We start from the raw sequence: 12969 nt of genomic DNA, 5'->3' as shown, positions 1-12969 counted from the left end.
GAGGGGGGCAGTTTAGTATTTTATTTATTTGTGTGCACATGTGCGTGCAAGATAGAGAGAGTGCACAAGCGGGGGAGGGGCAGAGGGAGAGGGAGAAGCAGACTCCCTGCTCAGCCCCAACACGGGGCTCGATCCCTGAGATCGTGACCTGAGCTGAAGGTATATGCTTAACTGACTGAGCCACCCAGGCACCCCCAGAACCCAATCTTATTTGCCCAGTAAATACAGTCCCAGAGTCTTTTGTCCTATGACACAAGTGTGGTTTTGAGTAACAGAAAAGTTAACTATAGTATTTAAACAAGTAGTGTTTTAACTGTTCTCCATAACAAAAGACCCAAGTGTGGGCTGTCCAGTGCTGTAGAATGACTCAGTGAAGACATTAAAGATCCAGGATTCTTCCTCCCCTTGTATTCACAGTTAGCATGTAGCCTCCATTTCCATGATGACAAGAGGGCTGCTGCACTTCCAGGCATTGAGTCTATGCTCGAGATACAGAGGTGAGATTGTTAGCCAGATAAAATAGTTTGCCCAGTTAAATTTGAATTTTGTATAAACAATGAGTCATCTTTTTAGTATAAGTATATTCCAAATATTGCATGGGACTTATACTAAAAACCATTAATTGTATATATAAAACTCAGATTTAACTGGGAAAACTCTATTTTTATTTGCTAAATCTGGCAACTTTATCCAGGAAGGCAGAGGAAGGAAAAATGGAGATGCTTTCTTCTGCAGAGGCTTCATCCAGGAAGGGAATCTTCTCCTAGGTTCTTTCTCTTAAGAGATTGCTATATCTCTTTAGAGATATCTCTTCAGAGATTGCTGAGGGACATTTGGAGGAAGTGATTATTTTTAGTCAGCCACATTGCTGCCCTGAATAAAATCAGAGCAGAAGGGGGGATGGACATCTAGCAGTGTCCTCTACAGGTGTCTAACAACCCCCGTCTCCCTGACAAATCCTCATCTCTCCAAATAGTTACATCCAATGTAGAAATTCAAAGTATTTGATTTCCCATATGGCATTGACACCGAGCAGTCGGAATGAATACCTGAACACCAGCCACAAACAGCAACATATGCATAATAATGCACAGTGGTGGGATACCAAGCCTGCTTATATCCCAGTTTTGGGTTATATATTCATTTTTATTTATTATGGCTGCATAAATGTCGCTGCATATGTCACTCACATTTGAGTTACATAGTGTTCAATGGTCACTTTTCCTTTCCATGACTCTTTATTCTTGGAAGAATCTTAGTATCCTCTCAAAACAGTGAAACACATCCAGATAATTGATCAGTTTCAGGTTTTTCTCTGAGAACCCGTGCAGAGCCTGATTTAAGATGAACCCACTGCTCTCTGGATTGCTATACAGCTTCTTTCCAGGGCCTCCTGTGCTAGTCTTTTGTGGTGAATCCCATTTTCTAGATGCTCTATTCCTTCCTTAGATGCTCTTCCATCTTGCTGGAGTTCTTCCTTCAACCACTTCCTGAAAAAAGTGCATAAGCAGTAAAATTTTAAGACTTGTCTAAAAATACTTTCTCTACCCTCACATTTGATATTTTAGTTAGGACTAGAAATCAAGGTTGGAAATAATTTTTTCTCACTTTTGGAGGCATAACTCTATTGTCTTACAGCTTCCATTGTGTCTGATGCCAGTTCTCACATCTGATTCTTTGTAGGTGACTTATTTCCTTCTTCTGGAAGGGTTTTTTTTTTTTTTTTAAATAGAGTTTATTTATTTGACAGATCACAAGTAGGCAGAGAGGCAGGCAGAGAGAGAGGAGGAAGCAGGCTCCCTGCTGAGCAGAGAGCCTGATGTGAGGCTCTATCCCAGGACCTTGGGATCATGACCTGAGCTGAAGGCAGAGGGTTAAACCACTGAGCCACCCAGGCACCCCTTCTGGAAGGTTTTTAAGGTCTTCTCTTTATATGTAATATTCTAACACTTTTAATGATGTTACTTGGAGTGGATTTTGTTTTAAATTCATTTTCCTGGGCTCTCAGTAAGTTCTTTCCACCAGGAAATTCAAATCCATCAGTTTTGGGAAATATTCTTAAGTCCTTGATAATTTCCCCTCCATTATTTTTTTCTGGCTTCTCTTTGGGGACTTCTATTGCTTTGATGTTAGACCCCTGGATTGGTCCTCTGATTTCCTTGCCTTTTCCCGACTGTTTAAAAAATTACTCATATTTGTGCTCTATTATCTCACATATTTTTTCCAACTTCATATTCTAATTCTTTTACTGAAATTTTTCTTCTATCTTTAATTTCAAGAGTTCTTCTTTTTTTTAAGATTTTATTTATTTATTTGACAGAGAGAGACACAGTGAGAGAAGGAATACAAGCAGGGGGACTGGGAGAGGGAGAAGCAGGCTTCCCCCCTGAGCAGGGAGCCCGATATGGGGCTCGATCCCAGGACGCTGGGATCACGATCTGAGCTGAAGGCAGAGGCTTAACCCACTGAGCCACCCAGGCGCCCCCGAGAGTCATTTCTTATTCTTTAAAAGTCCCAGGTTTGTAGTATTCTACTTTTCTTTTTGTCATGGATACAAGGTCTTTTCTAGTCTACTCGGATATGTGAATTATATGCTTTTTAAATGGTTCTTTGACTGCCGACATTGCTCCTGTTTCCTTGGACTTCCTCTCCTCCTGCTTGTTTTGGTCTCTGTCATTCTGGTGATTCTTGGCTGGCCATGACTTTGGAGTGGAGCTGCCCAATAACAGTTTGATAGGCTGGACTTATTGAATGATAGACTCATGGTGGGCAATTGGGTGGAGCCTTGACCATTTGTTAGAGGTCCCCAAAATGTCAGGATCTGTAAATCCTCCAGTCTCCCACCTGGAGTGTGTAAACCTCATTAGTGTTCTAGGAGTCAAGTAGGCAGAGGGCTGAGTGGCTAACTGCCCTTGCTTAATTCCTCTCCCCACCCCTCAATGAAATGACTTCTTGTCCTTGGTTATCCAGAGGTCTTCGGGTTTAACCCCTCCATATCCTAGAAGGAGGCGCATTCTAGGAGACTGGAGCCTAGGAAAGAGGATCTGAGGGTTAAATTGACTCCTTAGCAAGATTTTCAGCAAACTCTTCTGCTTTTAGTCCTACCCTGTATTCTGGTCTTTAGATATATCTACTGCCTCCAATTTCCTTTTTTTCTACTTTTGAAAACCATTTTGTATCAGTTAGAGACTATCTAATCCTTGAGGATTCAGATAAAACATTTTTTTAAAAACTGTCTTCTCCTGGTGTTTATCTTTCCTTTCGTGATAGGAAAAAAATTCAGACATAAAAAAATAGAAAAAAATGATAATCCTTTTGTACCTATAATCCAGCTTCAGAAATTATCCATGGGACATGGGAAAAGCTGCTTGTAATGACTTACCCATAAATATTTCAGTTAATGGTTATTGGTTAGTTGAGGTTTTCTAATTCTTTTTTTCCCTTTATTTTTAATATATATATATATATTTATTTATTTTTATTATGTTATATTAATCACCATAAAATATATCATCAGTTTTTGATGCAGTGTTCCAGGATTCATTGTTTATGTACAACACCCAGTGCTCCATATAATACATGCCCTCCTTAATACCCACCATAAGGCTCACCCATCCCCCCACCCCCTCCCCTCTAAAACCCTCAGTTTGTTTCTCAGAGTCCAGTCTCTCGTGCTTTGCCCCAATTCACTTTTCCTTTCCTTCTCCTAATGTCCTCCATGTTATCTCCTATGTTCTAATTCCTTTAAAGTCAATTTTGGTCACTTCTATTATTTTCCTAATAAAATACCCATTTATCAGCCTCATGGCTAAGAACTTAAATTCCAGAAACAGATTGTCTGGGTCTGAATCTCTGTTCCTCCATTTGGGCAGTCAGTTAAGTTCTTGTGCCTCAGTTTACTCACCTGTAAAATCAGTAATGGGCACCTGGGTGGCTCAGTTATTAAGTGTCTGCCTTCAGCTCTGGTCATGATCCCAGGGTCCTAGGATCAAGCCCCGATTTGGGCTCCCCGCTCCACAGGAAGCCTGCTTCTCCCTCTCCCACTCCCCCTGCTGTGTTCCCTCTCTTGCTGTGTCTCTCTCTGTCAAATAAATAAATAAAATCTTAAAAAAAAAAAAAAAAGTGACACATGCAGAGCATTTAAAATAGTTCCTGGCACATAGAAATGGTAATTATTATTATTACCCAAACTAAAATGTATTGACATGAAGTTTTTCATGGCATTCACTTTTAATTTTTAAATTCTCTACTATATTTTTAGTTATGTTGCTTTTTTACTCCCAATATTGTTTATTTGTGAACATTCTTTTCTGCTTGATTAGCTTTGCACAGTTTGTCTATTTTAAGAATCTTTTCAAATAATTGCCTTTGGGTTTGTTAACCATCTATTCTTGTTTCTATTTCATTATTTTTTTTTGTTTTTTATTTTATAGTTACATTTTCTACTTTCTTTAGCTTTTCTCTTGTTTCCACCCCCCCAGGTTCTTTAGTTGAATGCTTATCACATTTATTTTCCTTCTTTCCTCCCTCCCTCCACTCCTTCCTTCTCTGTTTCCTCAAAATATATTGCAACCCATACGTTTCAATATTTTGTAGTTGTAATTGTTGAGTTCTAAATATTTAATAATTTCTATGTGGTTTCCTGTTAAACCCATGAGTAGAAATTACTTTTAGTTTCTAAAGTTATATGTGTATATACATATATTTATATACATTTATTATATATATATGAATATCTTAGATCTTACATACCCACACACACATATATATGTATATATACATTCTTACTGTGGAAATATGATATAGTTTCTTTGAAATTTACGAAGTCTTACCTGTGACCTAGATATGTGCTTTCTATAAGTGTTCCATTTATACTTGAAAAAGAGATCTTTTCTCTATTTGTTAGAGATAGTATTTGAGCTTCTTCAATTTGTTTACAATTTGTTCTTTTGCCTTAATTTTTTCATCTGCTTTAGGGTCTTCTACTATGGGTGTGGATTTGGCCATTTCTCCTCAAAATCCTACTTTCTGTGTTGTATATATTTTGAAACTGTGTTCATCTTTTATAGTTATGAAGGTGGAAGAAGAGAAGGCTGGGGTAGGGAAGCTGGACCCTGCTAAATACAGGAGGAGATGTCAGGATCAGGAAGGTAAGGTCATCTTGAGAACTTGATGCAAATCCTAGGATTGTCTGCCAATTTCTTAAATATCCTTATAACACCCCTCCATTGGGAGGATCTAGAGAGCTGGTCCCTTTCCCTGACCCACCCATGGTGTCTTCTCTGGACCCAATGGCACCAGGCTACGTCTTAAAGAGACCACATCATGGGGCCAAAGACAGGAAACTGGCACTTTGTTTCTGTGAATTAGGGCATAGCATCCCCAACACAAAATTAAACTTATCTAATTTTACAATATCTACAAACTATACAAGATGCCACCATTACACAGATTCTAAAAATGGCAGCTCAAACTACTGCAAGAAGATATTGAATGGGGGTATCTATTGCTCAAAAATTGCTGATGCAGAGGTGTTAAGTTCCTACACTCTACAAAGAAGCAACCACAGGACTTATGAAGAGGCAACCAGACAGGCTACCGCCCTGCCACTGCACCAGCCGCACTTGGAGGGAAACACCAATCTCGCTGCCCAGCTGGATGCTTGCTGAGCTGTAGAATGTGTAGACCCATTCTGGAGCTGTCAATGGAGAAGAATGCAGCTGAGGAGTTCCTAGGAGAACTTGGCACTGTCCTAAGCCAAACTGCAAGATGTTCACAGTGAGTGGAGAGGTCCTGCAGAGTGAAGGAGGAAGCTTGGGAGAGGGCTAGCCATTCTCCACAGTTCACCAGCTACACAGCCACACTCTGATGATTATGATAGAAGCCAGGGGGAAAAAAGGGACAAGTTAGATCCAGGGGAAAAAGTATAATACTTTCCTGATAGCTATCTTCCCTGATTTCTCCAATAAGTATATTCTTCATGTGTGTAGCCCTTACAATTTTCTAATCAAGTTTCCATATATCATCCCATTCTGTCTTCTCAAAAACCTTGCCCAGATAATAGAGAAGGGATTTAATTTCCACCTTACAGGTAAGGACACTGAGTTCTTGAGACGCAGATGTCCATGGCCATGGAGCAAGTGATGAACAAGCCAGGGAGCATCCAAGGCAGGTGACTCTTGGCAGAGGCCTTTCTGATATACCAGCTGTTTCTCATTTCTGTTTCTGACCTCAACAGTGGAAACTAGGAATTCATCTGCTAAGCCCTTAGATTAAAACTACTTACCTCTTACTGGTGTCCATGGATTACTCAAATTACAGCTTGCTTAAGAAATGGTAGAATTGAGCAAGGGAAGTCATGCCATACTGGAGGGAGAGGAGGGAAGGAAGGAGGAGCACCAATCATTCTGATATTGGTCCACTAGAAAGTAAGGCTATACTTCATCAAAATCTCCACCTCACATTCTTGGTTACAGTCAAGAAAGACTGGAGGTTCAGAAGAGTGAGCAGTGAGGTAAGCTGGGTGAGCTGGGCTCTAAAGAGATTTGGACACTGACATCCTGGCAAACTCACTTTCCCGTACCTATGAATGATTCAGAGTCTTTTCACCAGAGTAGACACTCAACCTATCTTGAAAGGGCTTAGTTAGATATGCTTCTCCAAGGTTCAGCTTGATGTGGTTTCTGTGTGACATCTGTAATCAATGAATGCCCAGACATTAGCATCTACATTTCAGGAGTTTGAGCCAAGAGGCAGACCTCCCCTCCAAAGAAAATAAAATCAAGTTAAGGTAGATCTTGATGTAAGAACACAGAGTTTAATTTCCTGTTCTACAGCAGCTTTCAAATCTCAGTTGCCATCCATGGGCTTCAAAAATACAGTAGTCCCCCACTTATCTGTGATTTCACTCTCTTCAGTTTCAGTTACCCATATTCAATCATGGTCTGGAAGCAGATTCTTTTTCTGACACATCATCTGAAGGTCAGTAGTAGCCCAATATGTCACAGTGCCTATGTCATTTATCTTACCTCATCTCATCATGTAGGCATTTTATCATCTCATATCATCACAAGTAAAAAGGTGAATACAGTACAATAGGATATCTTGAGAGAGAGAGACCTCATTCATATAACTTTTATTATAAGATATTATAATTATTCTATTTTATTATTACTTATTATTGTTAATCTCTTACTGTGCCTAATTTATAAATTAAACTTGATCACAGGTACATATGTGCAGGAAAAAGCATGGTACATGTAGGGTTCAGTGCTATGTGCACTTTCAGGCATCCTCTAGGGAACCTGAAACATATCCTCTATGGAAAGGAGGAACTACAATAATATTTTTTGGCCATCCTGCTCTTTGGAAAATCATCACCATGGAATTCCAGACTCCAAGTTATCTTAAAAGAGTGGTTCTCAAACATTTTTGCTGCAGTTTACATAAGCAGAGAAAAAGATCTTCCCACTCATATACCGCCACCCATTCTCATTTCACCTCAAAAAGAAGAAAAAAAGGAAGGAGAACAAAGTGTAAAGGCCAAAAGAGGAAAGTAACTTGAGTATTCAGGAAGGGGATGGATGAGTAGGTAAAGCACAGGGAATTTTTAGGCTGGTGAAACTATTCTGTATGATACTGTAATGGTAGATGCAGGCATTTTTCAAAACCCATAGAACTATACAACACTAAAAGTGAAACTTCATGTAAACAATAGACTAGAGTTAATCATAATACATCAATATTGGTTTATTAATTGTAACAAACGTTCCACCCTAATGCAAGTTGTTAATAATAGGGTAATCTATTCATAGCAATAAATGCCTACATTAAGAAAAAAGAAAGAGCTCAAGTAAATAACATAACTTTACACCTCAAGGAACTAGAAAAAGAACAAATTAAGCCCAGAGTTAGTAGAGGGAGGAAACAACAAAGATCTGAGAAGAAATAAATAAAATAGAGACTAAAAAGACAATAGAAAAGATCAATGAAACTAAGAACTGGTTTTTGAAAAGACAAACAAAATAGACAAATCTTGAGCTAGACTTATCAAGGGGAAAAAAAGAGAATACTCAAATAAAATTAGAAATGAAAGAAAAGACATTAAAATTGAAAGCACAGAAATATAAAAGATCAAAAGAGACTACTGTGAACAATTATATGTGAACAATTTGGACAACTTAGAAGAAATGGATGAATTCCTAAAGGTACAACTTACCAAAACTAAATAATGAAGAAACAGAAAAACTGAACAGACCAATTACTCGTAAGGAGATTGAATCAGTAATGAAAAACCTCCCAACAAACAAAAGTTCAGGAACAGATGGCTTAACTGGCAAATTCTAACAAACATTTAAGTAAGAATTAATACCAATCCTTCTCAAACTCTTCCAAAAAATAGAAAAGAAGAGAACACTTCCAATTTCATTTTATGACACTAGTATTACCTGGATATCAAAAACAGACTAGGACACTACAAGAAAAAAAAATTACATACCAATATCTCTGATGACCAAAGGTGTAAAAATACTCAACAAAATATTAGGAAACTAAATTCAACAATACATTAAAAGGGTCTTGCCCCATGATCAAGTAGGATTTATTTCAGCAGTGCAAGGATGGTTCAACACCTGTAAATCAATCAATGTGATCTACCCCCATTAAGAAAATGAAGGATAAAGATCATATGATCATCTCAATAGATGCGGAAAGTGTATTTGACAAAATTCAATATCTATTCCTTATCGAAAATCTCAACAAACTGAGTCTAGAGGGAATGTACCTCAACATAACAAAGGCCATATATGACAAACCCACAGCTAACATCCTACTCAACAATGAAAAGCTGAAAGTTTTTCCTCTAAGATCGGGAAGAAGATCAGGACGCCCACCCTCACCACTTTTATTCAACACTGTTGAATAAACCTTGTACTGGAAGTCCTATCCAGAGCAATTAGTCAAGAAAAAGAAATAAAAGACATTCAAATCAGAAAGGAAGAAGTAAAACTTTCTATTCGCAGATGATGTGATATTATATATGGCAAACCCTAAAGAGTCCACCAAAAAACTGTTAGAACTAATAAATTCAGTGAAGTTACAGGATACAAAATCAATATACAAAAATTAATACAAAAGGGTACATTTCTATATACTAATAATGAACTGTCAGAAGGAGAAATTAAGAAAACAATCCTATTTATAATTGCCACAAAAAAGAATAAAATAAACAGGAATAAATAAACTTAACAAGGGAGGTGAAAGACTTGCGCACTGAAAATTTTAAGACATTGATGAAAGAAATTGAAGAAGACACAAAGGAATGGAAAGGTATTCCATGCTCATGGATTGGATGAATTAATATTTTTAAAGTGTCCAGGCTACCCTAAGCAATCTACAGATTCAATGTAATCCCTATCAAAATTTCAATGATGTTTTTCACAGAAATATAATAAATAATTCTAAAATTTTTATGGAACCATGAAGGACCTTCAATAGCCCCAGTGATCTTGCAAAAGAACAAAGCTGGAGGCATCAGGCTTCCTGATTCAAAAGATATTACCAAGCTATATTAATCAAGACAGTATAGTGTTGGTATAAAAACAGACACATAGATCAATGGAGAAAAAGAGAGAGCCCAGAAATATACCCACATTGTTAAGTTCAGGTAATTTATGATGAAGGAATCAAAAATATACAGTGGGGAAAGGATGATCTCTCTGATGAGAAAACTGGACAGCCACATGCATAAGAATAAAATTGGACCACTATCTTACACACACACACACACACACAATTCAAAATGGATGACAGTCTGATATACGACCTGAAACAACAAAATTTCAAGAAGAAAACACAAAGGGTTAGCTTCTTGACAGTCTTGGCAATGACAGAGAAGACAAATACTGTATGATCCTATTTATATGTGGAATCTAAAGAACCAAATCCAAAGAAACAGAGAACAGATTAGTGGTTGCCAGAGGCAGGGGTTTGGGGGTGGGCAAAAGGGTGAAAGAAGTCAAAAGAACAAACTTCCAATTATAAGATAAATAAATTCTGGGGATGGAATGTACGGCAAGGTAAGTATAGTTAGCAATCTGTATTGTATATTTGAAAGTTGCCAAGAGAGTAGATTCTAAAAGTTCTCAACACAAGAAAAAAAGTACAGCTATGTGGGGTGATAGATGTTAACTAGGCTTCTTGTGGCAATCATTTTGCAATATATACATCTATCAAATTAGTATGTTTTACACCTTGTACTAATACAATGTTATACCTCAGTAATATATATTATATTGTATAATTGAGGTATAATTATACCTCAATAAAAAATAATAGGAGATCTGTTCGTGGAGCAGGGGTCTGGTGGGGGTAGGATGGAAGTCTAATTTCCTGTGTACTATCTGCTCAATTATTCTGTATATATAAAACTAAATCTATTGATTATTTTAAAAACTGTTGACCAGTTGAAGCCAACACTGATGAAACACTGATAGCAGAATGTCCATCCTGAGAGCTGAGAGAATTACAGCTACTTTTTGTGTGCAAAGACCCAGTGGGGCTTTACAGACCAACCAGGCTTCTTAGTGGAATTCGAAATTAAGGTTCTTCATGAGTCTAGTTCTTGAAAATTCTAGTATACAAAACCAGCTTTGAGAAGTCTGAGTAACTCCCTTTTCTGTTAAGTAGTTTATGTAGTCTTTCATTACAAGTAAAAGTGGCCCTTGATGGAAATGCATAGAGCCCTCCCAAAGAGGGAGGTTGGCGTTTTGGACTAAATCTGTGAGTCACTGAGGGACTCTCTCAGGCCATGTGTCATAAGCCTTATGCAGTTATTGCCATCCTGGACAAGCAAGAACAGAGTGATGGGAGTTCTGCTCATTCTAATTGAGTTCTAACTACAGCAGCAAGGCTATCATTTCCAACAACTGCTGAGTTGTTCAGAAATGGAGTTCTGTCAAACCCAAGACTTGGGGCAGTGGCCCTGGCCAGGAATTCCATGTCTTCATTCTGCTTTGGTGGCCCTAGCTCTTTGTAACTGGAGGATAGTAAGGAGAAATCCCCATTTTCAGTAATCCTTGCCTCCCCCCTCTTTTGTGCTCTGCCCACAGACTGCCGCTCCATCCACATTGGGCTTTCAGTCCCCAGTTACCCTCAAAGGAAAAGAGACCCACAGGGACATCTTCCAGGCCTACAGAAGGTCTGCTGGGGCCTGCGGCCAGACAAGCCACAACAGGAACTGACTGGCGTGGGCAGCAGGGGAAGCAGCCGGGACAGCAATGTGCATCATGTCAGCAGGACTCGTGAGTTCTTGAAGGGCACATTTCAGGGGAGCCATCTGCTGGGGAGCCCAGACAGGGTGACAGATTGGGGAGATTCTCTGGAGACTCAGTGATGTCCCACTGAGGTCAGGGCTCTCACCACCCGTGCTATGTCACCCCTGCAGACCAACCTCCCTGCCCAGGGATACATTTAGCCAGGCTGAGCCCTGTCTCTCTCTGGTGACTTGGAGACCTCTGCTCTGAGCTACCCCAAGCTGTTTTCATGGCTTAATTATTTTCCTCATTTCCAAATTCTTAGGGGCCATACAGCTCTTGCCCTAACCACAAACATGACTTGGCGGGAGCCACTGTGCTCCATAAACTGAATTCCACATCACATTACCTCCACCCTCTTTCCTCACCTGAGCTTGAAGGAACAGTACAGAATTGTCTAGGCACTGGCATGGTGGCTTGCAGACCCCTGGAAAGCTCTCTCCCAGGCCAGCAAATCCCCTGAGGCCTTCTGCTGCTGCTGCAGAAATCAGTTTTGGGTTAATTAAAAATCAGTCTTTTGTTCCTTCCTGTGGAAAGAAAAGTATCAATCTTAAGAGAAGTGAAAAAACCCGAATCCTGAGAGCCCAACTATGACATTTTATTCTTTTGAGAATTTGCTATTTCTTGGGACATGATTTCAACTCAGCATATCCTAAATCTGCCCAATAAATTGTATTTGATTGGTCTCTATTATATATTTCCCCTGTCTTAAGCAAGGCAAAATTAGTTATTTTACTGTCTAAACCTTCAAAGGAATGTCAGAGGCAGTGACAGTGTCTCAGCGTCCCTGTAGGAAGAGATTTGACTCACAGGCTCCCAAAGGCCACCTTAGTCACCCACAATCTTGCAGCTGTCCTGAACAACTGCTCTCCTTGGCACCAAGTCTACCAAGTCCTGTGGCTTTTCTAGAGTAAACGTGTCTAAGTGGGAGATGGGTTGATGGAAATCCTTTGGCGCTGTCTAGCATAAGAGATGAGCGCTGATGAAACCATGCATGTGCGCACGGACCAGCTCAGGGCTGGGACCATCAGAGACCCAAAGGAGAGCCAGCCTGTTGGGAAGAGTTCCTGCTCTCCATGTTAGATCTGAATGCCTCATCCTCCCCTTCTGAGGCATTCTCCTATAACCCCACCACCTCCCCCACATTTAGGGATGAGGTCCCCTTGTAAAATTGAGTATGCTGGGACACTCCTGAGGCAGAGAAGAAACAAATAACATGGTAGGTGTGTGGTAGACACTTAATAGATGTTGGCTCAACTAATACACATTAACCCAATATGAGAGTGAGGATCCCAGATCTTTTCCTTCTGCAAGAGGATATTGGTTTGGTTTGGCTATGTTCATTGGCATCAAGGGCTTATGAGATCCTTCTGGTGGGAGGGGTGTGAAAAATCATTAAGATCTTCTACTCGCCTGGTCACTAAACTCTGGGGTCACTAAAAGATCAAAACTGCCTCAAGATGAGCAGTAAAGGAGAGAAAGGCTGTTTTCCAGCCAGGCATTTAAGCCTCATATTGAGCCTCATTCCAAGGCCTTAGGATCAAGGATATATTTCCTGTGGCCTTCCATTCTCATTTCTGATGAGGAAGGAGCAAGGGTTGGGACAGAACACATATTTGTCTCTAAAGCATCTCCTCCACGAAGGGTTCCTGAAACA

At 39.5% G+C, this 12969-nt stretch overlaps 1 protein-coding gene across 1 annotated transcript in view; it reads left to right on the top strand.

Annotated features, from left to right (window-relative positions):
* Positions 1 to 12969, top strand: part of LOC111147980 (solute carrier family 4 member 5) — a 105315-nt gene that overhangs the window by 18631 nt on the left and 73715 nt on the right. Inside the window, exons 2-3 of the mRNA XM_022504307.1 lie at positions 5070 to 5150; positions 11109 to 11300. Of these exons, the coding sequence (XP_022360015.1) occupies positions 5072 to 5150; positions 11109 to 11300 (271 nt within the window). The 5' untranslated portion in view covers positions 5070 to 5071. The remainder of the gene's footprint in view (positions 1 to 5069; positions 5151 to 11108; positions 11301 to 12969) is intronic.

The sequence above is a fragment of the Enhydra lutris genome, unplaced genomic scaffold (genome assembly GCF_002288905.1).
Source record: "Enhydra lutris kenyoni isolate GAN:26980312 unplaced genomic scaffold, ASM228890v2 scaffoldscaffold18, whole genome shotgun sequence".
NCBI classification, from domain to species: Eukaryota; Metazoa; Chordata; class Mammalia; order Carnivora; family Mustelidae; genus Enhydra; species Enhydra lutris.
Note: the sequence above shows the minus strand (reverse complement) of the source record. Positions and strands in the feature narration are given on the sequence as shown.